Source organism: Podarcis vaucheri (genome assembly GCF_965113315.1).
Source record: "Podarcis vaucheri genome assembly, chromosome: 3".
Lineage (NCBI taxonomy): Eukaryota > Metazoa > Chordata > Lepidosauria > Squamata > Lacertidae > Podarcis > Podarcis vaucheri.
Window position 1 is genome coordinate 96,826,777 of NC_138761.1, and position 27,074 is coordinate 96,853,850.

Here is a 27,074-nt window from a genome sequence, read left to right on the forward strand (position 1 = left end):
GTCTGGAAACAGATTTTGTCTGCTGACCAAGTGCACATGAAAATTCCATGACTTTTTGTCTATGCCCAAATGGCAACTTGTCATACAGCGTCTAAACCAGAAGAAGAGTCGGAAAATTTAGTTCAAGAAAGTGGTTTCAGGTCTGGTGATTTCACTTCTATACATGTTATTTGCCCTGACAATGTCATGCCAAACCATGGTTTAGTGTAGCGTTCCCAAGGGGAAATGAGCCACAGAAAACTACAAGTTTGCATGCTCCCCACCTCTCTTTTTCTCCTCTTTCACCTGTGTGTTTGATTACTCATGGCTTGTCATGTTGCCTGGCAGGACAAACTCTGGTTAGTGTTAACTATGGTTAGTTTAAAACAAGCTAGCTTCAAATCATGGTTTTTGAAGCTGGCTTGTTTAAGCTAACTGTTGCTAACCCTGGTTCTGGGTGTGGCCAACATGGCAAGCTGCACTTAACCAGGCACGTAAGAAGTGGAGGTGGGGAGTCTTCAAGCCCAAGGCTCGCTGTAGCTTGATCCTGCTAGTGCATGTCATGTTAAAGTATGCATAAACTACAGCTCACAGTTGTGAAGAATATCCTTAACATTGTGAATGGTTTGTGTCACCTTTAAGAAAAAGAGGTCGGAACAGGCCCGTATATATGTGAACTGTCTGTGGATCAAGTGACTTTTCTTCTTTAAGTTCTCAGAGTCCTTAACCCAACTCAAGGTAGTCATCTGAACTAGCCAGATGTCTTTGAATCACTCACAGTCAGTCTATCATTTGAAAAAATAAGACTCTTTAGAGCTGCTTTACCCCAAAATGTCAAGTGGACATTCAGTTTTGGCGACTGTCACCTTGGTTTAAGGAGGTATTTGGCACCTAGTTTATATATCTGAGTTTCTAACACTGGCTATTATTACCTGCTTGCTTGTCAAGCAGAGCTAGTGAGCAAGTAGGTAGTGAGTGACAGCTCCTCCTCCTGTTTGTTTGCTCATGGCCTCTGAGCCAGAGTGAGAGACAAGCAGATTGCAATGGTGAAGAGAAGGGAGCTCTTGTCAGCGGGACACCTTCCTGGGGCATGGGACCTTGGCAAGTGCCTGGCCATGCAGACCCATCAAATCCTAGCAAGGTCTGTTTGACAAGAGACAAAAGTGGAATGAACTTACATAGCCTAAGTAGTGTGATCACTGGTTTTCCCCCAGACTGACACCTCTTTATTTGTCACATCGGGACATTTCAAGATAACAGCCAACCTAGGCTTGGGGAAGAAGTCAGTTGCCACATCCAGACATTCATATATCAGTTTAAGAAGCCAAAATGTTCACAAGCCTTTTGCTTATATGTGCAGCTCCTCTTTTGGCTGCGCACTGCGATAAGCCAGGATACGTCTATCTATAGTTTCCTGCCTCACTGGGCCATTACACAAAAGATTGTGTAAAGGTCAAGAGCTGTAAATGTCTTCTTCAGCAGGGATATAGCGCCAGAAATATTTGTAAGGAGGTCTGCTTGTCTTTGGGATTGTGTCTCCTAATAACAGCACGTTGAGAAACTTAACAGAGTGTTTGGTCTATCATGTTGAACTTATAGGAATAATATAAGTGTACTTTGTTGCTTTTGGAGTTGGAGTAGGCATTTGAAATGTTAGAGATGTGTACTCTGTTTCCCTTTTTTAAAAACCTCATTCATGCATTACTTGTGTGTAGAACATAATCATTAAGACCAGGAATTGAGTATCTGTAGTGCTTCAGATGTTGTTGGATTCCCAACTTCCATCAGCCTCCATCAGTATGACAAGTAGTCATGGGTGATGGGAGTTGTAGTGTGGTGAAGAAGGCATAGACTTGCTAAATAAAGAAGACATGGGAGACCAGGACTTCTGAAAATGAGAAATTTCAAAAAACTTTAAATGCCGGTGGCAGGTAAAGTGCAATAAAGCATTCCAAAGTAAATAGCCTCATAAAAAGGTGTCTGCTTTTATCTGCCATCAGGCTACTTTAATGTACCAGTATAAGGAGCAGGATGCGCACATATGGCTATGGCTTTAAATTGATATTCAGTACGGCTCTTAGCCAGGATAGGCAATTCTTGGCACAGTTAGGGTAATTTGATGAAAATGTCAACCTACAGACTCATTTTTCACTTTCATATATGGTTAACATGTTCTGTATAATTTTTTGGCTGCAGTGGGAGAGGAGGAAATTGGCAAACGTGAACTCCCTTTTTCCTTTCCATTAGCAGACATTTCTGCGGGATTAAAAGCACTCCCACAAAGACACAAGTTTGATGCACTCTCTTCTTTGCGGGCAAACTAGTTTTGGGGCAGTTTAGGCAAAATGGCTAATTTTGGATTGCCGAGAACCAGGAAATAAGTGGAGAAATGGCATCTCAGAAAGGGGAACAGGGAGCACGGGAAATCGAAACTCCAGTATTTTCTTGCTTGTAACACCACACCTTGGTTTACTGTTAAATCTGAGCTGTCACTAGGGTTTTAGATATAAAAATGGAGTGCTTCTTGAGATTACTCATGTTCTGATGCTTGAGGTCAAATTGTTAATTTATTTCAGCGTGATATGTGTGAAGAATCAGTGTGTGTATAATTCACATATTTTCCCTTCAAAATATGAAGTAGCAGGAACCTTATCCTTAACTAGTTTCCTCTTGTAATTCTTCAGAAGAAAAATAATCTACAAACATGCACCTATTCAAAATTGACATATGCGCTCTGTACTTTGATTTGACAACAGAAAAAGCATTGTGTTTTTGAGTAAGAAATATGCATTATGAGAAAAAATTCTGTAAAGGTTGAAGAATAGATCAAACCAAGGGATGCAGAAACAGATAACCACACTTCACTGTTATGCTTGTGAAAAGCAGAAAATGTGGATTAATGTACTGGTTGTATACAAGCAATTCCAGCAACTGGTTTCTAAATGCAGTGCCTGAGCCAAATGATACAAATGCTGTCTATTAACAAATCTGAGAAATGATGATCAATTTAAAGGGCCATATATTTGTTGCCTAATACTATACATAACTTTTAAACAAATACAGTTATGTAAACATGTGGATAGGGATGCGGGTGGCACTGTGGTCTAAACCACTGAGCCTCTTGGGCTTGCCGATCAGAAGGTTGCGGTTTGAATCACTGCGACAGGGTGAGCTCCCGTTGCTCGTTCCCAGCTCGTTCCCACCTAGCAGTTCGAAAGCACGCCAAAAAAAGTGCAAGCAAATAAATAGGTAGCACTCCGGCGGGAAGGTAAATGGCGTTTCCGTGCACTGCTCTGGTTTCAGTGTTCCGTTGCGTCAGAAGCGGCTTAGTCATGCTGGCCACATGACCCGGAAAAACTGTCTGTGGACAAATGCCGGCTCCCTTAGCCTGTAAAGCGAGATTAGTGCCGCAACCCCAGAGTCGTCCGTGACTGGACTTAACTGTCAGGGATCCTTTACCTTTACCTTTTTAAACATATGGATAGCCCCACTGAGGCCATCATCATTTATTTCATAGAATTGTAGAGTTAGAAGGAACCCTGAGGATCACTGAACTTACAATCTTGGCATTATCACCACTATGGTATAACTAACTGAGCTACCCAGGCTACTTAAAGTGGGCACATTTTACTAGGTTGCTGAAATGAGATGTTCTCCCACATGCCAGCTTTTTGCTCAAGTTTCTGGGTTTGGGGGGAAAATATCTATGAACCTAGTTATTGGGGTGATTTTTAAAACAACTTTCCTTTAGAAATTAAGACCCCCCCTCCTTACTTCTGCAGGTGTATTCCTATTTAAGATGTATTAGTGCATAGTATGTGCCAAAGGAAATAATGAATTTTGAACTTACAGCAGATTTTGAAACATGGGTGTTATTTTTTTAAATGTTGGAGAATTGAATATCAAAACAGCTTCCTTTGTTGATGAATATGTTGGTTTTCAGTCCGGCATTGATTAAGCATTCAGGAAATGAACATGTAGCCTAGAAAGGGGCATAAAGCACATTCACTCTCTAGGACTGTGTGAAGCTCTGCTGGCTTGTAACAAATATAGCCAGAGCAATTTTACACGTCCCATAAACTGGGGCAATTTCACTAGACATGGCTGTCGCACCCCATCTCACTTGCTTGTTGTCTTTGCAAGAAGGGAGTTAGGCTTGGACATGTAGTAAAAGCTCCAGAGTTGCGTTCTGCAAGAGTTGCATTTCAGTTTGAGGATCTTAGCGTTTTGCAGGGTGGTGGTTGGAACCCAGCATAGTCCAAAGATTGGGCCTGTCTCCTCTCCACCACAGCCGTTTTCTTCCACCATTTTAATGTTTTGCAAGGATGGTTGTGGAGGAAGTGAAATGGGGGGGGGGCAGTGGGTTGGTGGGGTGGAACAGCGTAATCTAGAGAAAGGGGGCTTCTGGAAAGTGCTGGGGGCCAGACTGAGAGACCTGGTGGACTGCATTTGGACTGTGGAGTTCCCAATCCCTGGTAAATGCACCCCATTGCTGCACAAACAGTTAAACTGGACAGAGATACAACATCAAAAGCTGGAGGCTCAGTAATGGAACCTGGTATTACCAGTGATCCATTCCTGCACTAGATATAAAGGTAAAGGTAAAGGGACCCCTGAACATTAGGTCCAGTCGTGACCGACTCTGGGGTTGTGCGCTCATTTCGCTCTATAGGCCGAGGGAGCCGGCGTTTGTCCGCAGTCAGCTTCCGGGTCATGTGGCCAGTATGACTAAGTCGCTTCTGGCAAACCAGAGCAGCACATGGAAACGCTTTTTACCTTCCTGCCAGAGCGGTACCTATTTATCTACTTGCACTTTGGCGTGCTTTCGAACTGCTAGGTGGGCAGGAGCAGGGACCGAACAACGGGAGCTCACCCCATCGCGGGGATTCGAATCGCCAACCTTCTGATCGGCAAGTCCTAGGCTCTGTGGGAGCCTAGATATACTAGATATACTAGGAAATAAATCCTCTCTCGCTAAGTGTTGGCTCAATTTGTGCTCTTTGTACAGCACAAAGCATTTATCCACCTACAGAATTGGGTAACAGAATTGGGTCAAGTTCTGAATTAATATGTCCTCCTTTGCTGCAGTTTGGCATATGGTAGGGAAAGCACTTGGTATGTGCATTGGATGAGACCTGAAGTTTCCTTCTCTTCTAAGGAAGTCATAGAAGCAAGCCAAAATAGTATCCGTACCATGTATAGATGAAAGCCTTAAAAATAGCAGTTTTGGAATCTTTTTATACAAGTTTATTAGCATTCTCCATTGAAACAGCTTTCTCACCTTTATTTGGTCAGGACTTCTTTTGTATGTAATACGCAAAACTCTGTAGAGCTACATCTTTACTTGCAAAGCATCTGAAGTCAAATTCACTGTTTGCTGCACCAGTATTCTTGCTGTTACACACATGATGGAAAGAATTTGATCATATCTGTGTTTTGTTTGGTGGTTCTTGCATAATATCAAATTGACAGCATAGGCATGGTCTAGGGCAGGGGTGGCTAATCTGTGGCTTGCCAGGTGTTGTTGGACTCCAACTCCCATCAGCTCCAGACAACATGACCAGTGGTCTGGGATGAAGAGAGTTGTAGTTCAACAACATCTGGAGGTTCCACAGTTTAACCACCAGTGCCCTATTGGAGTCCCCCCCCCCCAATGCTTTCTCTATATATAATTTTGTAATTAAATTTTCTGTTTTACAATTTAGAATATTCATTTAAACAACCTTAAAATATCAATGACTCCCCTTCTTCTCTTTCCATGGTTCATTTTGCATAACATAAATCCCTGCATATTTTATATAAACTAAACCATTCAGTATTCCATGATTACTTCCATCAAAACTTATTTACCCTGCTGAATTTATCTTAATGTTGCCAATGTTTTCAAGTGTACACAATTCCCCCCCATATTTTCAATAAACATTTTCCAATCTTCTTTAAACGGATGTTCTGCTTGTTCTCTTATTCTATAAGTTAGATCTGCAAGCTGTGCATATTCCATCAGTTTAAGTTGCCATTCTTCTTTAGTTGGGACCTCACTCGTTTTCCATTTTGGAGCTAACGAAACACAGGCCGCAGTAGTGGCATACATAAATAAGGTTACATTTTATATTCTTTATTGAAAAATAAAAAGTACAAAGATACAAGTGCACAGAGTAAGACCAAACACAAAAAAGTAGAAGAAAAGAAAAGAAATAGTACCCATGTACAAAACAGAACAAGTATGCATTACCAAAAATAAATATAAAAATGTTATTTTAAAAGGTTACAAATGTTAACCAGACCTTAACTAATAAGGTATTTATAAAAATGAATTCCAAATATTGTTGAATTGGTCCATGGCATGTCTACATTTGTATGCAACTTGTACATGTGTCAGGGGATGATTAGCTGCTTGTGCTTAAAATTGTGCCCCCTCAGAGTTTGTGCGGCTCCACAAACCTCTGTGTGTGACAGAGCTCCTCAGGCATGTCTGCTCTAGTCACTAGTAGAGTCTGACAGTGGCTGCCTGCGGAAGCGTTTCCAGCAAAGAAGCTCCTTAACGGAAACGCGTCTCCTGGACTCACGACGTGGCAGCTTCCGGCGAAGTATGGGTCTCCCTACAGTTGCTTCTGACACCTCCCCACTATTTTCGCTGGACGTGTCTCTCACCCCTTTCTCTCCCCTGCTGTTTCCTGCCTGGGCTGCTGCGTCTCTCTCAGCATTACTGAGATCCTCCTCCAGAGACCCCTCGCTCCCCCTGCTGGTCCCTGCTTTGGCTGCTGACTCTCTCCCAGTCTCTGGGAGCCCTACCAACTCCCTTTCCTCTGATGTCAGTTCCCTGACATCCACCTCCCCTCCAGGGCCCCCTTCCCCCCCGCCCCTACTCTCTCCTCTGGGCGGTGAGGAGCTAAAACCCCGAAAAGAATCCTCTTCATCTTCAGACGTCTCGAACATTTCCCTCCATCGGTCTTCGTTCCGGCTCGCTGAATCCTCCTCCGCCTCGGAATCAGAGAACCCCTCCAACTCTTCTTCTTCGTCGGTGGTGGCGAAGTATTCCCTCCGGAACCTCGCCACTGGCTGAGGTTTACGAGGGAATCTCTGATGAAAAGTTTCTATCAAAACCTCGTCATCTACATCCTCTGCCATGACCCAGGTGTTTTCCGACTCCGGCTCCCCTTCCCACATTACCAAATACTCTACTTGATCTCCCTTCCACCTGGAATCGAGAATCTCCGCTACATGGTAGCTGTGTTCTTTTTCCTCCATAGCTGGTCCCCTATTGACCCTCCCTTCTCTGTCCCCTTTATACGGTGACAGCAACGACCTGTGGAACACTGGGTGCAGCTTCATGTGGTTCGGTAACCGGAGTCTGAAAGCCACTGGGTTGACCTGCTGCGTGACTTCAAATGGGCCCAGCCTTTTGGGTCTTAACTTCTTACAACCCCCTTTGAATGGTAACCCTTGGGTGGACAGCCACACCTGGTCCCCCACCCTAATGCTTTCCCCTTCCCTTCTGGTTTTGTCTGCCTGCCTCTTATATTCCTCCTTAGCCCTGTTTAAGTTAAGTTGGAGCTGGCGATGGATCGCTTCCATTTCTTCAACGAACTGTTCTGCAGCTGGAACGCTCCAGTTCTCCCCTCCCCCCCCTGGGAAGGCTCGGGGATGACACCCGTGATTAGCCAAAAAGGGGCTCATCCCCGTGGACACGTTCTCTGCATTGTTGTAGGCAAATTCTGCCAACGCCAGCTTCTCCACCCAATCATTCTCTCTGTCATTCACATAACACCTCAAATATTGCTGGAGGACACCATTAGCTCTTTCCGCCTGCCCGTTGGTTTCTGGATGACGGGCAGTTGAGAAATTCACCTCTACATGCAATAAGCTCATGAGCTTCCTCCAGAACCTGGAAGTAAATTGTTTCCCTCGGTCAGAAACCACCCTCAAGGGGGCGCCATGCAGCCTAAACACATTTTCCACAAACAATTTAGCGGTTTCTTCCGCTGTGACCGCATGTGAGCAGGCTATAAAGTGGGCCATCTTGGTTAACAGGTCTACCACAACCATGATGGCTGTTTTCCCTCTGGACCTTGGCAGATCAGTCATGAAATCTATTGCCACTGCCTCCCATGGCCTTTCCGGCGTGGGTAGTGGTTCTAATAAACCTGCCGGTGCCCGCCTCTCCCCCTTGGCTCGTTGGCATTGGTCACACCCTCTCACATACTCCCGCACATCTTCCCTGACCTTGGGCCACCAGAATTCCCTGGTAACCAGCCACATGGTTTTGTGTTGCCCAAAATGCCCTGCTGTGGGGCTATCGTGCAGTTGCTTGAGTACCTTTTCCCTCAATTCCCCTTCAGGTATATATAACGCTCCCTTGTAGTACAACGCCCCGTTTCTCTCCTCAAAACCCCCGGGTTTGTCTCCCTCCCTCCTGAGACCCCTGAGTTTGTCCTGGGCGTATTCATCCTGCACCGTTCCCTCTACCAGTTCCCTTTGCCCCACCAATGCCGCCCCACACACCCAGCGGTCCTCTGGAATGACATGGGTCTCTTCGGGTGCACCCTCCCCCTCCAAATATTCAGGTTTGCGTGAGAGAGCGTCCGCCCTAACGTTCTCTGGGCCTCAAATCTCAAAGTTAAATTTGGAGAACTCCTGGGCCCATCTCAACTGCCGTTGGTTGAGCACACGCGCAGTTCTCCAATACTCTAGATTCTTATGGTCCGTGCACACTTGCACCTTATGTTGTGCACCAATTAGCAGGTGCCTCCATCTCCGGAAAGCCTCATGAATCGCAAGAAGTTCCCGGTCGTACACCGTGTAGTTCCTCTCGGATTTGTTCAGCTTTCGCGAAAAGAAGGCACACGGTCGCCACTCTGACTCCTCCTTCCCCGGCTGCAGAAGAAGCACCGCCCCTATGGCTCTGTCAGAAGCGTCTGTTTCGACCCTCAGCTTTTTTTGTAAATCCACATGCAGAAGTTGTTCATCAGAGGCGAAGGCCCTTTTCAGTTCCTCAAACGCTCACTCCGCCTCCGCCGTCCAAACAAACTTCTTTTTACTGCTGAGACAGTCCGTGATGGGCGCCGTCAGGTGGGCGAAGTTTCGGATGAACTTACGATAAAAGTTTCCAAACCCTAGGAACCTCTGCACATCCTTCTTGGTTTTGGGTGTTTTCCATTCCAGCACTGCTTGAACCTTGCCGGGGTCCATGGCCAACCCCTTGTCTGACAAGCGGTACCCCAGGAATTCCACCTCCTTGGTATGAAACTGACACTTCTCCAGTTTCACCCACAGCCTGTTGGCTTGCAGCCTGCTCAACACTTCTCTGACGTCTCTCACATGTTGCTCCTCATTCTCCGAATACACCAACACATCATCTAGGAAGGCCACGCAATTCTTGTAGAGCAAAGGCCCCAGTACGTGGTTCATGAAGGCTTGAAAACACGCGGAGCCTGTTTGTAATCCAAAAGGCATAACGAGGTATTCAAATGCCCCCAAAGGGGTGAACATGGTGGTTTTCCATTCATCCCCTTTCCTTATACGTATCAGGTTGTACGCCCCCCTTAGGTCCAGCTTTGTAAAAATCTTTCCTTTCCGCACCCTGGTCAAAATATCATCAATCCTGGGCATAGGAAAAGCCGCCGGCTCTGTCACTGCATTTAACCGCCTGAAATCACATACAAGTCTCGGCTTGTCCGTGTGCTTTTTATCCACAAAAAACACTGGGCTACCCCCCGCTGCCTTGGACTCTCTGATGAAGCCTCTCTTCAGGTTCTTGTCAATGAACTCTCGCAACTCCTGCATTTCCCTGTCTGACATGGCATACAACTTGCCTACAGGAAGCTGTGCTCCAGGGAGTAAATTGATCTGGCAATCAAAGGGCCTATGCGGGGGTAGTTGGTCAGCTTCCTTCTCGCTGAACACGTCGCTGAGATCAGCATACTGTGGTGGCACCTTCCCCTTCTCCATTACTTCAGTCCCTGCCAGGGTGGCTTGGGCCCCTGCTGACCCCTTTTCCCCCCTGCAGTGTTCTAAGCAATGTGCTGAACCGAAGGAAACCACTCTTTGATGCCAGCCCACCAGCGGATCATGTAGGGCTAGCCAGCTCATTCCCAAAATAATGGGAGCGCCTCCCAAGGTGGCCACATTAAACGCTATCAGTTCTGTGTGCCTTGCCACCCTCATTATCATTGGGACGGTCTGCAAGCTGACTCCTCCTCCCAACAGTTCCCTGCCATCGATCGTGGTCACCTGCAGGGGGTTGCTTAAAGGGATCGTCTGTATCTGGTGTTCAGCAGCAAACTCCTTGCTCATAAAATTGCAGGAGCTGCCTGAGTCCAACAGCGCCTTTATTTTTAGGGGGTGTCCATTTTGCAGCTCTAGCGACACTTCAATCACTAGAGCAGGTCGAGGAGCTTCTGGCACGGGCACTTTCACTGCTCTTTGGCCTGGCTGCAGTGCCCTGACGGTGGCAACCAGGCGTTGGCTTTTACCTGCTCCGTTTCTCCCTGCTCTCCCCCCTCAACAGCTCCCACCATCCCTTGCCATTCCTTCCTCTGGGGGCAGACTCTGGCAAAGTGGCCTGGCTGTTGGCAGAGATAGCATTTCCGGGCTCCTTTTCCCTCCTTCTTAGCCCCCTCACTGGGCTTTGAAACTGCGCGCGCGCGGGCTGTTCCGATTTCCATCAGCTCTGCCGGCGGGAAAGCTGGCTCAGGAATGTCTGGAATGCGGAACTCCTTCCAACGTTCCCCTCTCCCTTCCCGCCTCTCCAAGGCTCTTGCCTCCTGGCGCGCTCCAATGGTCAGCGCAGATTTGGTCAGCTGATCCATAGACACCGCCCTGGGGCTCCGGGACAGCTCGTCTTTCACAGCCGAAGAAAGACCTTCTTCAAATAGCATCTGAATGGGTGCCGCCGATAAATCCCACCCCAATCTGTGAATCAGCATGGTAAATTCAGTCCAGTACTCACGGACAGATCTGCTTCCCTGCTTGCAAGCCATTAGCTGTCTGCGCACCACCCCTTCCTCAATATCGCTGGAAAACATGATATCCATTGCACGAAAGAACTTCATAGTGTCCTTTAGGATATCATTGTGCGTTGCCATCAGGGGTCGAACCCAGTCTCGCGCCCCCTTCTCAAGATGCCCAATTACGAAAGCAACTCGCGATTCCTCATCAGGGAACTCATCAAACTGCACATTAAGGGCATATTGCATCTCTGTCCTAAAGGCATGGTAATCCTTGGGGTCCCCCCCAAACTTCTGCACCAATCCTGGTACCTTTCTGGGGAACTGAGTGGTTCTCCCCTTTTTGTCTGCATCCTGAGCCCTTCTCTCCTCGAGCCTCGCCGTCTGCAGCGCAAGTTGGACCTCCAGAGCTTGATACCTTTCTTCCAAGCTTGGACCAGCTCCAACCCCTGCCTCTCCGGTTCCGGCTGGGTTGCTCATGATGCTTTCTCCTGCACAGGCAGCGTACAGAGACTGTCAGACTGCTGTCAGGGGATGATTAGCTGCTTGTGCTTAAAATTGTGCCCCCTCAGAGTTTGTGCGGCTCCACAAACCTCTGTGTGTGACAGAGCTCCTCAGACATGTCTGCTCTAGTCACTAGTAGAGTCTGACAGTGGCTGCCTGCGGAAGCGTTTCCAGCAAAGAAGCTCCTTAACGGAAACGCGTCTCCTGGACTCACGACGTGGCAGCTTCCGGCGAAGTATGGGTCTCCCTACAGTTGCTTCTGACACCTCCCCGCTATTTTCGCTGGACGTGTCTCTCACCCCTTTCTCTCCCCTGCTGTTTCCTGCCTGGGCTGCTGCGTCTCTCTCAGCATTACTGAGATCCTCCTCCAGAGACCCCTCGCTCCCCCTGCTGGTCCCTGCTTTGGCTGCTGACTCTCTCCCAGTCTCTGGGAGCCCTACCAACTCCCTTTCCTCTGATGTCAGTTCCCTGACACATGTGTAGCAAGTTTGTACACATTTAAGGGGCAGTTCCTTGCTTGCTTTTCCAGTCTGCACTTTTGTGCTGATAGATCTAGGAAGTGGAGATTTCCTACGCCACTGTGCAATAGTGGTTGATGGTATTGAGGCCGATATGACCCTTCCCATCTTATTTCACTGGCATTTTGTCAGTGGGAGCCAGCGTCGTCGTGTAGTGTTTATCTGGATCGAGTAGTCCCAAGTTCAAATCGCCAGTCAGCCATGAAGCCCTACTGGGTTACTGTGTCAGCTGTTGTCTCTCGATCTAACCTGCTTCACAAGGTCCTTGTGAAAATAAAATAAAGCAAGGTATAATGAAATAAAGCAAAATGTTAGTAAAACCTTAAAGCCTCAGTTATCTGTTGATGGATGGCCATCCTGACTCGGCCCCAGACACACTGACCAGATGTTTGGAAGCTGTGGCTGGATGGTTACGTGGGAGCCGGTTGAAGCTAAATCCTTCGAAGACAGAGGTCCTGTGGCTGGGACGGGGCGATATGGGATTGGGGGGGCAACTCCCATCTCTTGCGGGGGCGCAATTAGTGCCAGCACCGTCCGTTAAGAGTTTGGGTGTAATCTTCGATACCTCCCTTTCCATGGAGGCGCAGATTGCAGCTATAACAAAGGCGGCATTTTTCCATCTCCGCCAAGCTAAGCAGTTGGCTCCTTACCTCTCTCGCCCTGACCTAGCCACTGTGATCCACGCGACGGTCACCTCCAGACTGGATTATTGTAACTCGCTCTACGTGGGGCTGCCCTTGAGACTGACCCAGAAACTCCAGCGGGTGCAGAATGCTGCAGCGAGACTCCTTACGAGGTCTTCGCTGCGAGATCACATTCACCCGGTGCTATACCAGCTGCACTGGCTCCCGGTGGAGTACAGGATCAGGTTTAAGGTGCTGGTTTTAACCTTTAAAGCCCTATATGGCCTAGGACCCTCGTACCTACGGGACCGCCTCTCCTGGTATGCCCCACAGAGAAACCTACGGTCTTCAAATAAAAACATCTTGAAGGTCCAAGGCCACAGAGAAGTTAGGCTGGCCTCAACTAGAGCCAGGGCTTTTTCGGCTGTGGCTCCGATCTGGTGGAACACTCTGTCACAAGAGACCAGGGCCCTGCGGGACTTGACATCCTTCCGCAGGGCCTGCAAGACAGAGCTGTTCCACCAGGCCTTTGGCCAGGGCACAGCCTGACTCCCTCCCTCGGCAATCTTCGCAGAGCTCTGGCCCAATGGTTGCTAGTGGCTTGAATTAATTAATTTTTATAATGAATGATTTTAGAATGTTGTTTATGTTGTACCTTTGTACTGTTTTATTGTTGTTAGCCGCCCTGAGCCCGGCTTCGGCTGGGGAGGGCGGGATATAAATAAAATTTATTATTATTATTATTAGGTGGGCTTGTGGCCCTGGGCAAAGATATGGTGCAAGGAACCAAGTTGTTTACCTTTTTCATACTTGGCCACAACTGTGTAGTCTTTCCAGGGTGGGCTGCAAAAATTGCAGGAAGCATGAGGGGCAGCCTAGCCTATGTGTCCCTGGCAGTTTCTCTGCTGAAACCTTAAACTGAGCCTTCATGGGCGTATTGGTGAGTCAAGAGGCAGAAGGAGTTTTGCTCATATAGCACAAGTTAATGCCTGTGCTTTAAAACAGAGTTGGAAAACCTTTCATCAGTCCATGTGTAGATGGACAAGTCTCTGCTTTTTCTTTAAACTCCCTCCACCTTAACTCGATGAGAGTTTCGTTAGGACAAAGTTTGTGAAATTATGGTCTGACTAACCCTCCTTCTTGTGAAACCAGTTACTGTCCTATCTTGTTACCATACATTTTAAAGGGAAGCGAAACTCCACAGAAACTGAAAGTCTCTAGTAATAAATCCAACTACAAATGGTTACCTCTGTCCAAATATCTTTATGTCCTGTTGATTTCAACGAGAGAATGCAGTTAACTTTGCTCTGCTGAAACCAGTACTTACCTTTTGCCTGGATTGCATCTGTTGGGTGTGTAGTGTAAACAGTTTTGAGACTTGGGTACCTGAATGGTTGTCTCATCTCGTGATGAACCTGTTCCCTTTTTCAGGCCTCTCTGCTGTAAAAGGTGAGGCATCTGATGGCTGGGATTAGGGTATTTTCTCTCTCTCATATATATATATACACACACACTCAAATTTTTCACATTATATTCCCCTCTCTCGAGCACTCGATTACGGTATTTTCCATGTCTGGTGCTCCAGTTATTGAATGCTCTTCCCAGGGAAGCCTTCTTCGTGCCCAGACCTATTCTTACTGTGATATTATTTTGATGCATGCAGCCTTTAATATTTTTGTTAGACTTTAGTATTGACTCTGGTTTCACATTGTTTAAAGATACTCTGAGTCTGGGCTGAATAATGCGGCAAGAAGAAACAGAGATACTGGATTTGTGATAATCAGTTTTTCTTTTTGAGGTTGTTTTTTTTAAGGTGGTGTAGTTGTTGAGAATATGGCATCCTCTAAAAGCGTCTTTCACCCAGACCACATCATTAATAGCTCACTAGCAACATTCACACGCGGTTACCGGCTTACCTTGGATGATAAGATTGTTCCTGCTTTGCTCCTCCCTACTAGTGAGTCAGAGCAACAAACCATGATCCTTGGCTTAGCATCACATCCAAACTGGGAATAGTTTTACTCAATTAAATGATAATTGATAAACCAAGAATGAATCGTGGCTTCAGATCATAGTCTGGAGCGGTACTCCCCCCCCCCCCAAGAAAAATAGGTGCTGGTACTCATAATGAACGCGGGTGGCACTGTGGTTTAAACCACTGTGCCGCTTGGGCTTGCTGATCGAAAGGTTGGCAGTTCGAATCCTGGGTGAGCTCCCATTGTTCGGTCCCAGTTCCTGCCAACCTAGCAGTTCGAAAGCACACAGTGCAAGCAGATAAATAGGTACCTCTCCGGCGGAAAGGTAAACGGCGTTTCCGTGCGCTGCTCTGGCTTTGCCATGCTTGGTCATGCTGCGGCTTAGTCATGCTGGCCACATAACCTGGAAAAAGTGTCTGCAGAAGCGGACAAACGCCGGCTCCCTCAGCCTGTGAAGCAAGATGAGTGCCGCAACCCCAGAGTCGTTCGCGACTGGACTTAACTGTCAGGGGTCCCTTTATCTTTACCTTTTACTCATAATGAAGTTGTTGCAGTAAGTGCCAGACTTTTTAACAACAAAAGAGAGGTGTCGGTACTGTGTAACCTTGAGTACCCCCTGGGAAAAAAATTCTGGTCTGGACTGAAATGAACCACAGTCTCTAGGGAGGATGTGATGCTAAGCTACAGATCATGGTTTGCTGTCCTGTTTGCTAGCAGGAAGGAGTAAAGCGAGACCTTTGCGTATACAGTGAGTCATTATCCATGGTTTACTGTGATGTGTGAATGTACCCACTGTGTAGGTGGGACCATCATGTTATGACTAACCCATCCATGATCCAAATATTCTTTGATAGGGAAATGTATGCCACAGTGGGCCTGAGGGGGGACGGGTATTGCTGACACTTGTGGCATCTGTAACTTACAGAGCTGGTGAGAGAGAGGCATTGAGAGTTCAGTAAGAGAAATGGGGAAAATATAAACCATGTTGCTTCCAGCTGCAATTTATCACATTTTTAATGCAGTTGTGCATTTTTGCAGCTCCCCCAATTTCTTTTTTTCCTTCTTCCTCTGTTTGTTTAATATTAATTCTTCATTGGTGATATGAATTAAGAAAAATCTTTTCCCGACCCACTGTTTTCTGGAAATGTCTAGGCTCTATAGAATCTCAGGGGTGGGAGGAGGAGAGCCATAGTTGTAAAAGAGATTCATAGTTATAGGGCACTTGCAGATGAACTTCAGAGCCTGAGGACAATTGGTCTCTTTCTCTATAGTAATGTGTTGAGAACGAATAATTCCTTTTGTCTGGCACTGCAATAATACTTAAAAGCAGCCATTGTTTAAATTTTAAACTGTGAATGCAAGTTTAATACAGTTTTTTATGAATAGTAGTTCTTCACATTCCTTTAGAAATTTTCTCAGTGAAATGATAGGTGGGGTTGTATTGCTAATTGCAGTGTAGTCCAGTACAGCACCCAAAGATTAATGAATTTCGCAACATAGGATTTTGGATTTTTAATTTTAATAATGGTGTTTACTTTAAGGATTTGCTAGGCTTGTTGAATAGGAGGTTACTTGGGCTGAAACAGTGCCAGCATCAAACAGCTTTTTAGCCTTTGCCGGTAAGGTTTTAATATGGCTTCCTGGGCTTGAAAAATCAGGAATTTGACTCTCTGCCTCTGATAACTCTGGAGAATAGGCACAATTGTTCCTGCTTTTAAGCAGTTTGGAGTAGCAGAATCCAGAAATATTGTTTGATTGGTAAGCTATTGCACCTGGAGAGGGCTTAGCAAATCCAGCTACCACATCATTATGCCAAAGTAGAACCTTGCAGTCAACCTTGACTCTCCTGAGAATTCCAGCCTGGATTGGTCCACTTACACTTTAACCAAGTAGCTAGAAGGAGAAGGAAACTTCAGCTAACTTTGTACACTCTTAAGAGATGGGCTTTTGACTGGCCCGTCCATCAAAGCATGGCATTAATGACACCCCGTGTAGGTTTGAATGGTACCAGTCTTGGCCTATTCATACTAGGGGGTTCTTCTTTTCTCTCCCTCTCCCTTTGACCATTATATGTGTTAATGGCAATTGTTGAAATGCTTTGACATCCACGGTGGAATGCTTTCACTTCAGCAAGTATTAGCTCCTTCCTTGCTTCCCTCTTTCTGTACTCCTGATGGATTGGTTTTTCCTCTTCCTTTCCTCTAGTATTTGGAACTGAAGTTGGATGCATACAAATTTGCACAGTGTATAACTTCTCTGTTAATTCATGTGTGCGGTAAGGATATTGGTAGCAGAGAAGTTAGTCCTCCCACTTGCATGCCAATTTCTTCTTGGGATCGTCTTTTCCCTCAGGCTGCTTTTATTCTTGGCCAGACTTCTAGTTTTCGAGCCTGCCAGAGAGAAACTTTGTGGGAGAAATCGTTGAACAAGGAGCTGATTAAGTACTCCCTTCGTGCCCAGTGAATGCCCTTCCCCTATGCCCGCCCTAGCAGTCTGAGGTGAAGATAAATTTGGGAACATATAGTTTCTGCCCTGAAACATAACTTAATGCACCGGTTTGCCGGTTTCTGAATATGGAGTTCCTCAGTCTCATACCTGTGGTGGCCTGTCTCAGCACATCCTTGCTGCATCTCTATGCTGTCAAACACAATTTGTATGTTTGATAACATTTAAACTTCAGTTCTTCTGTGAAACATTGGGACTCATGAAAGCTGTAGGTCAAACATGAACACTTGTCTTTGCGGTTTGCTTAAAAAGCCTTCCTTGAATAAAAAATAAGTCTCAAAGAGGTTTGACAAATTGCTATGCGGACACAAAATCAATTTTTTTAAAAAACCACAATATTAAATGGTGTTAAATTAATTTTGTGGCATATGGCTGCCTCCTCTGAATTCCAAAATAACATTCTACAGAATGGTGAGGTATCTCAAATCTGCAAAAGGACATTTCCAGAGCTCTAAATTGTCTGTTTTAGAGTTTGCAGTGGACAGTACTTATATCTTACTCAGGATAATGAAGGTTATTGTTAGAAACTACCTGCCCCCTCAAGTTTTTAAAGTTATATGCATGCAGGGGTTGACTTGATGCATTTTAAATTGGGCATGAAATACAAGCCTTCAGGGACCACTAGAAGCTGATCCTTGCCAAAAGCAGGGCTTGCATTTGGTGCTGAATGCAAGCCCTGCATTTAGCAGGAATCTTTGCAGCTGTGGCTTAACTTCAAGCCAGGGCTGTAAAAGAATAAACTGGAGCACATTTAGAGTACGCTTGTCAGTTGAATCACCTGATGGCATGTGATAACAGGTGGGTGGCCCTGTTCACCTGTCAGAAGTGGCCTGCAGAGAGTCTTGGTTCAGTTTTCTCATGAGGTCTAATAACAGGGAGCATGTTTGTCTGATTTGTATATGCTTTACATTTGGTAAAACAGCTGCAGTATTTTTGTAGGTATATAGATGCATGTTTTTGCAGCGGAAATAGCTTGAAGAAACTGGCATTGCATATTCAATGGCACTTAAAAGGTCTTACTGGAGCAGACCTGTGGTTCTGTATACCTGTGACCTAGACAGTGCATCTTACACATTATCTGGTTATGAAAATAATACATGTACTTTGAGTTTTAAGGGTATCCAATATCTTACAGTCATCAATTTTTATCTCAGTTTATAAATAGCTTTCATTTTTTCATATGGTAAGAACTTTGGTTAATATTCTGTCATGTGTTGCCTTTATAACTGTAATGAGTATGGGTTGCTCGTGCGTAAGTTGCCACCTCTCCTGGCTATGTTGCCTGGTTAAACCTTTCTGTCTGGACAGCCCTTTACTTCGTGGCTGCCTCAGTCGCTAGCAGAATCCGTCAGTGGGCGTTTCTTAAACCTTTTCCAACATAAAAGTTGTTTGACGCCAAGTCTCCTCCTACTCTCCCTGCGCGGAAGTCTTCTGTGCAGGGAGGGTGTGGGTAGCGGAGGACCCGTGCTCTCCCCGCTGGTGTCCGGTGAAGAGTCCTGGAGCCCTCTCGCTGATTCCCCCATCTGCCCCCCTTTATCCCTGGTGTTGCGCTGGTTTCCTTCCCCATCTGCGGAGCTGCCTCTCTCCCTGCTGGGCCCTTCTCCAGCATCATTTGAGAGCCTTCCCTCCGCCTCTAGCTCCGATGTCAGTTCCCTGACAATAACATTTTTTTTAAAGGGAAGTAACTGTTTCCGTTCCTACAGATATGTGTTTTTACTTACTAATCCTGCATATGGGGAATGCAACTTTCTTATTGGAGTGAATGACATTAAAACAATCTTCCTGTGTTTCCGGCATATGATTTGGACCAATTGTTAGTGTCTTTGAAACTGATTTAATTTGACATGTTGGATCCACATCTGGTAACAGCTGTGGGAAATGTTTCTGGAGCATCAAAGGGTTTATGACAGATGTGATGTTTAGAGATTTGTACCAGCTTCACAAACGATTCATATGATTCTCAAGAAGATTGGCTTTTAAAATGCGAAAGACTTGGTCTCCTTATTGCTTTGCAACAGTGAGCATAAGCACTTAACCGCAAAAAAATGATGAGAGTTTTCTTTTCTCCACAGGTCAACTTTGTAGTGTGCCAGCTCTTTGCTTTGCTTGCTGCTATCTGGTTTCGAACTTACCTTCATTCAAGCAAAACTAGTCCATTTATAAGGCATGTTGTTGCCACCCTTTTGGGCCTTTATCTTGCACTTTTTTGTTTTGGATGGTAAGTAACTTGATTTTTCTCTTTTGCTGTATCCAGGCACTGGTTTCTCTAGTCCAGGGTTTCCCAAATTTGGCTCTCCAGCTGTTTTTGGACTACAGTTCCTATCATCCCTGACCACTGGTCCTGCTAGCTGTTGTATCAGTGCTGCTTGATTTCAAGGCTTGTCTGCTTTTTTGTTTGAAGTACTACAAGCCTTACAAAACAAATATGACCATGGACCGCGTTGGGACATGCACAGTGAACATAGTTACTATGGGCAGTGATAGTTTCACAGCAATAATAATGTTATTATTTGTACCCTGCCCATCTGGCGGGGTTGCCCCTGCCATTCTGGGCTGCTTCCAACTAATATAAATAATCAAACATTAATATGCAGAGCTGCCTTCAGATGTCTTCTAAAAAGTTGTATATTCTTGACATCTGATGGGAGGGTGTTCTCATCTTTTAAAAGTTATTGCCTGTACACAGCCTTTGTCAAAATTAACGGGTAAATATAACCATTTTGGATGAGTTAATCTGGGCAAAACGTATTTTCTTTTCTGCTGCTGCTTAGAATTGAAATTAACATTGACAAAATACGCAAGCTACTTTGGCTAACCCAACTTTGTAACCATTTCCTCATTCTTAGGTATGCCTTACATTTTGTTATACAAAGTGGAATTTCCTACTATATCATGATCATTATAGGAGTGGAAAATATGCACAAGTGAGTATTGACACACTTTTATGTTTTCAAAGTGAAAGAACATAATTTGCAGGTGGGTGGAGCTTTAAAGCAGGGATGGCTACCCCGCCCTCCCTGAGCTCTGACATAGCCCTCTAAGCTGATTTTCCTGGGGCTCCATTCAGTACTACACTGAATTTTGCTGTCAAAGTGTAGGCTTTCTTTTTTTAAAAAAAAAGAAGATATAGACCTGGGGGACCTGGCCCAACATGTTGATGGAAAATGCTAATTACTCCCTCTCCACTAATCAGATTGATGATTTAATGAGCAGAGAGGATGTCTGCGATAGCTCAGCTGGTAGAGCTTGAGACTGTTAATCGATGGGTTGGAGGTTTGAACCCCACCTTTCGTAGCATGGGTTGCAAGCGCCCGGGGCTATGCAGAGTGGGTGGGTTAGAGGGAGGGAAATGGACATAGTACTTATGTGCATTCAACTGCCTAAGGCAATGGTGGCCAAACTTGGCCCTCCAACTGTTTTTGGGACTACAACTCCCATCATCCCTAGCTAACAGGACCAGTGGTCAGGGATGATGGGAATTGTAGTCCCAAAACAGCTGGAGGGCCAAGTTTGGCCACCACCGGCCTAAGGCATGCAAGTCACCCAAGATCACAGCTGCATAGATCAGAAAAGAAGAGTTATTCAGTTGTCTGGAGAGGCCACTTCCTGGTTCACCTGGAGAAGCCTTTTTCAATGGAGCCTGGCGACGGGAGCATGCAGCGGTATCGAGGCAGCAATGGGTGTTGAAATTTTGCTCTCCTAACTATTTTGCGCATGAGGCAACTGTCGCTGTGCCGCTATACCACTGCCACATTGGGCAAAAAGATGACCGTTGTGGTCCTTTCCAATTCTGTGATTCTGTGATAACCTCTCAGCTGGAGTTTTGTTTTGTTTTTGTGTGTACATACATGCCAAGAGTGTGGGGTGGCCACAAGCACTGCTGGCATGAGGCCTTTGTAGGGGTTAGTGAACGTTAGAGTGGCCCTTCAGCCGACAAAGGTTAGCCACTCCTGCTTTAAAGGAACAAATTGTCCGTGATATCAGTGCAAGCACTCCTACCCTGAAACACTACCGTTTCCAATGTGTATTTCCCTGGAGAGACATTGTGTAGCAATGTCTTGCTCTTCTTGTTTGCTATTCAAAGTGCCGAAAGCTTTGTCATACCAACTGTTTACGGAATCAAGCCCGAGGGTCGGGTTGCTGTAATTTTAAGTACATGGCAGTTAACATGTTTCCATTGCTGCTTCATAAATTATCTGACTTGCACACTTGTAATACTCCCCTGCCAGGTGAGCATGTAAAAAACCCCCACTCAATAGCATTCCATTTTCCCACTTCGTTTCTGAGGAATAAAAAATACATGGCACAATTTTATCCTTGGGTAAACATAGCTTGGGTATTTTGTTAATATTTTTTATTGAGCTGGGTTCATTTTATTCAGTATCTTTGCTGTCATCTAGGAAATGTATGCTGTGCGCTGGTTTCTCTCTTATTGTGTCATAGTGTAATAGACAGCAAATGCTTACGGGCCTCATGTGATAGAACTGGTTTCATATCCTCAGTGCAAGAGGATGCTCTTACTTATCTGTAGCAGTGTGGGTCCAAAGGCTCACTCCTGCTATGGCAAGGAATTTGGTACGGTTGCTTCATACTTTGCATTTTTTAGGTACATACGATTTAACTGTGGCTTTCAAATTGGAAATGGGCTGTGGAATTGTGGGCACAGATTTGCTTCTACCTGGTTTGGCATTAATGTGAATCTTGACAGCTTGTGTTAAAATGAGCCGAAGTATACTTTGCGAGCTCCCAAAGTGAGTTATATACTGAAATATATAGCCTATACTGAAATGTCGTTGTTGTATATTATCATGGCCAGGAATCCACATTCGGAACAAATAAATGCCTTACTCATCCATTTCAGGAAGCAGAGTTACAATAGAGAGGTAGGTAGGTAGATACATGGAAAGCTATCGTATAGATAATACAATTTAAGTGCTTTGAACATTTGACTGGCTAATTACACTATGAGTTCAATAGTTCAAATCATCAGTATGGCAAAATGTAATTTGGATGGCTATGAAAGTCTACTTAAAAGTGTTAGTCTTTGAAATGATAGTATAGAACAGGGAATGCAAGCTGGTGTGCATAGTAGCCTCCCAACATACTTATGGAAGAGTGCAAACAAAATTGAACCTTTTCCATTTTAATGCACCAAGAACTATTAAAGCCATTTTATAGCACAGGTGTAGTTAACTAGATGTTAATTCAGATGCAGCTAAAACATTTAATATCATGTAAACTTGCTGAAAACCTGGTGGAGAAGATTTGGATAACCTGAAACTCCAGCAACGTTTTAATGGGATGCTGTGATTCTGAGTGATGGAGGAGTATGTTTGCCCTTGACCTGCTGGTAGTTTTCCTCCTGACTCCCCTGCCCTGCCCTTCTTTTCTTTGTGGGGAACTTCAGATAGGTGTTTACATACAAGCCCTATCTCAAAACTGCAGCCTTCATAGGCTGCTTTTAACTTGCTTAAGAAAAACCAACCTGTTGGTTTCACTATACTGTACATTTGTGTGTAATTTGTTTACTCCTCCCATATTCTTGGGAATGGGCTGGAGAGGAATTGGACTCGGCATTGAATGAAATACCATTCATTTGCTGATTACAGGAAGTCTAACAGGATGCTTATAGTAATTTTAGCAGCTGCCTGCATTTGCCATGCTTTCAGGCTTTTCATTTTCACTATAATCAATAGACACCTGCTCATTTTTTAAATTCCCCAAAAATTAAATTTAGAAGGTTTTGTGGTCCCTATCAGATTCAAGGCCACTTTTCTAGACGTCTTCAGACAGTGTAGTGTCACTCTCTAGATAATACTGGCTTTGACAGTGACTATGTGGACGCGAGTGGCGCTGTGGGTTAAACCACAGAGCCTAGGACTTGCCGATCAGAAGGTTGGCAGTTCAAATCCCCGCAACCGGGTGAGCTCCTGTTGCTCGGTCCCTGCTCCTGCCAACCTAGCAGTTCGAAAGCACATCAAAGTGCAAGTAGATAAATAGGCACCGCTCCGGCGGGAAGGTAAACGGCGTTTCCGTGTAATGCTGCTCTGGTTTGCCAGAAGCAGCTTCGTCATGCTGGCCACATGACCCAGAAGCTGTACACCGGCTCCCTCGGCCAATAAAGCGAGATGAGCGCCGCAACCCCAGAGTCGGCCACGACTGGACCTAATGATCAGGGGTCCCTTTGCCTTTACCTTTTATGCTTTATTGCAATTTTGTTTGCTGCACAGCAAACAAACACGCAAAGTGTAAATAGGCAACAGGTGCACTTAAAATAGCCACATACATATGCCATGGACCTCAGAGTGTAAAATTGGCATATCCATGGCAAATCTGCTGGAGATTTTGAGGTGTGAAACTACCCTCCCACATGTAAGTCCATTTGCATGGTTGTTGCTGGTTTACTTGCAGAAAGAAATTTGTGTTGCATTTCAGAAGTAATGATATATGAAATGTGTGTTTCATGCTGAGCAGGATATTTCCACTTTCCAGCTTGGACCTGCTAGATGGTTTAGGATACAGGTAGTCTTTCTAGATCTGCTAAGATAGACAAACAGCATATTCCTTTTTCAACAGAAACTTGCCTCATATAAGAAACCATTATGGAACTTGTGTAAGTGTAAGCCCCATTGATATTAACAGTGTTTTCTTCTGAATGGGCATGTCTGGGATTGCGCTGAATTATCACTTGCATGAATGGAGAATATTTTTAGTTGTATATTGGCTACTGAATGCAAAATGGTTGTGTCTTAGGTGGAAGTCTTCCATTCTGCAGACAACAGTATTTTAGATTTGATAATGATTACTCGGAAACTGACTTATAAGCCCCAGATTTGACGCTTAGAACAGTGTATTCTTCTTTTTCTTTTGTAAAGATACTTGCCTTTGTCTGTTTTCTGACAATTTTACATATTTTTAGCACTCGAGGGAAAAATAGCATTTGGTTGCAAAAGTAAATATGTTGGGGTTGGATTAGGCATGGCCAGGCTTTCTGTACCGCATATGCCAAGAGATGACCTTGAAGTAACAGCCCTTAAAAAGCTCATTATTGTATTGTTTCAAAAAGCTCAAAGCAGGATGTGAATTTTCTGTGCCTCCAAGCGAAGCTGACAGTACTTCGGGGCCCTCTCCCTGCAATATGTTTAGAAAACAAAAAACCCAGAACCAGTAATAACTGAAGAAACTAAAAAATAAGGTGGTTGGATTTCCTTACGCTTTCTGCAGCTAGCACTGGAAGTTCAATAATGCCCACACCTATCCATGAAGAGACGGTGTCACTGAAGGGGTTCATAGATGCTTGTGGTTGGCAGTGGGGTTCTTTTGGAATGGGAGATTTATGTTTCAGCACTGGAAAGGAGAAGTGCGTATCTTTGAAGAATTTTGAAAGCAAGAAAATCTGACAAAAGGATGGGAGCATGTTGCGTGTGTCCACTTCTAAGATTCATAATTTAAGTTACAGACATTTCTACATGTAAGGTAAAAGTAAAGGGACCCCTGACCATTAGGTCCAGTTGTGGACGACTCTGGGGTTGCGGCGCTCATCTCGCTTTACTGGCCGAGGGAGCTGGCGTACAGCTTCCAGGTCATGTGGCCAGCATGACTAAGCTGCTTCTGGCGAACCAGAGCAGCGCACAGAAATGCCGTTTACCTTCCCCCCGGAGCGGTACCTATTTATCTACTTGCACTTTGACGTGCTTTCGAACTGCTAGGTTGGCAGGAGCAGGGACCGAGCAATGGGAGCTCACCCCGTTGAGGGAATTCGAACCGCCGACCTTCTGAACGGCGAGTCCTAGGCTCTGTGGTTTAACCCACAGCACCACCCGCATCCCTTTTCTACATGTAGTTCACAAATATTTCTTAGAATAAGTGCATTTGGTAATATAAAAAAACACATTAATATGCAGGAGATTAATTTTATATAAACAATAAGTAAGGACATGCATTCTCACCTAATTTATCATTCTGAAAGTTTGTAAAATAGCATCTGGAAGTTTGTGTTGCATTGCTAATAATTTCGCGGGCAATATCTAATAAATGCCCAGGACACATTTCTGCAGCCATGTTTTACGTAACACTTGTATCACAGTTGATTGCACTGGTTTAGGTGAGAAATGATTACGGGGCATAATTCTATGCAACAAAAGCAATGTTTTGCTGGTAAAATGTTTGAATTCCCAGTAATAAATGAGTGAGAATTGCGTATTTATTGTGCCATAAACATGTGTAATGGCTTTTATTTACATTCAGTTAATTAACAAGTATTACCTGGCTCAGCAAGAGCTCAGTTGGGAAAAATGAACAGATTCAACTGTGACGGATCTTATTTCCTCCTGGGAAGACAAATAAACAATAACAAGGAATTGTTTCTGAGAGGGAAGGCTTGAACTAATGGGTAATTACTGTGGTTTTCTCAAAAGAGCATTGAGGAGGAATGCCTTCTATTACGTGAGACCAAGACAGGTTCTGTTTTGTACAGAGTTTTGCTAAAGACTTGTCTTTAAAACATAGGGGATCTGTTTAAGAACTAATTATAAATATACGTTGCTGCTTTATCTGTTAATATCTTTTGTGTGTCACTTTTCTATTTTTTTAATGCTTGTTTGTTATGCAGAAGATATGAACTATGTGGAAAATGTGACGTTGAACCTAGAAATACAAAATTCATATTTATAACATACACAATTTGCTATAGCAGACTGTTTGAAATGTCTGGTTTGCAAGATTTTTGTTTCTATTCCTTTGTTAAGCATCCTTGACTTGGTAATTTATAACCTACCCTCTCGCATTCTTTTCCTGTAGTTGCCTTCTCTTCAGCTGTCTTGTCAATCTGGCTGCAGATTTAAAAAAATATTTGACGAGGCTGAGCAGGTTCTCAATCTCTATATTAAACTATTGTTCTTGCTGACCTTCACTCAGCAGCAGTCTAATTTAAGGATAAACATCAATCTAAGACAGAAGTTACTTCTTTTTTTAAGTAATAATGACATTTGCACGAATGGCATGACCGCTCCGGTTTCTGTTCATGTCTTTTTTCTGTCTCTTTCTTTCTTTCTTTTAAAAAAGAGCTGTTACCTGTTGAGTGACACAACGGTCCTTAGAGGGCAATTAGAGTTTCTGGTGGCAATAAATGAATGTAAAAATGCTGTATGGGCAGGAGAGTCAGGTGGAGTCAGAACCAGAAATACAGCTAACGAGGGAATACAAATGAATGCTAAGAGGGAATCCTAGGAGTGTCCAAATCTGGATTTCTCTCAACATTAATTTGGAGGCTGAAGGGTATATACACAGGGAAGAAATCAAATGGACGGAAGTGTGTAATCTTTCCCAGCCCACTTATTATTATTTTTCCTGCAAATGTCCTATATTGTTACTAAATTAGACAAAATTAGATTCTGGAACTAGAAGTGATGCTCCATTAGAATGCGGGTTGCCTTTTAAGGACTGGCTTCAGCTTAAAAAAACCCCACTTATGCACCAGTCCTCCCCAGTGTTGCTGCACTCTCTGTTACCTCTGGAAAGGTAGGCTAGTCCTAAGGGTTTGCTGAGAGCATCTCCTTCAGCCTTTCTCAACCTGTGGGTCCTCAGATGTTGTTGAACTACAACTCCCATCACCCCTCGCTAGCAAGGCCAGAGCTCAGGGATGATGGGAGTTGTAGTCCAACAACACCTGGGGACCCACAGGTTGAGAACCGCTGATCTAGATAGACCAAAGGGAACTATGGGTGAGTTGCTCGTGAAGTTGGGAGCAATAATAGTGGCACTTCAGCTGATGACATAGACAGTAGAGTTCCAGAGTTGGCATCCATCTGTTTCAGGAGACAATGGAGGAGTGCGCCTTTGGGGGTGAGGTCAAGCTGTTGGAAGGTTGCAGCACCAGTTGTGGCTGTAGAGACCGATGCCGGAGAGACAAGGTTTGTTACAACTGGGGCAGATGAAGGCGTCCTTCTGGTTGTACTGCTGCAGATGCACCATGGCTTTTCTTCTTCTCTCTATGCTTTCCTCCTCCGGCCACTGCTAGGGATG

At 44.8% G+C, this 27,074-nt stretch overlaps 1 protein-coding gene across 2 annotated transcripts in view; it reads left to right on the forward strand.

Moving 5' to 3' along the window:
* MBOAT2 (membrane bound glycerophospholipid O-acyltransferase 2) overlaps positions 1-27,074 on the forward strand; it is a 74,104-nt gene that overhangs the window by 6,841 nt on the left and 40,189 nt on the right. Inside the window, exons 1-3 of one of the 2 annotated variants that reach the window (XM_082215568.1) lie at positions 981-1,120; positions 19,124-19,269; positions 19,898-19,975. In XM_082215568.1, the coding sequence (XP_082071694.1) occupies positions 1,070-1,120; positions 19,124-19,269; positions 19,898-19,975 (275 nt within the window). In that variant the 5' untranslated portion in view covers positions 981-1,069. Of the gene's footprint in view, positions 1-980; positions 1,121-19,123; positions 19,270-19,897; positions 19,976-27,074 lie in introns of those variants that run through there. The other variant, XM_082215567.1, reaches the window with a different exon arrangement.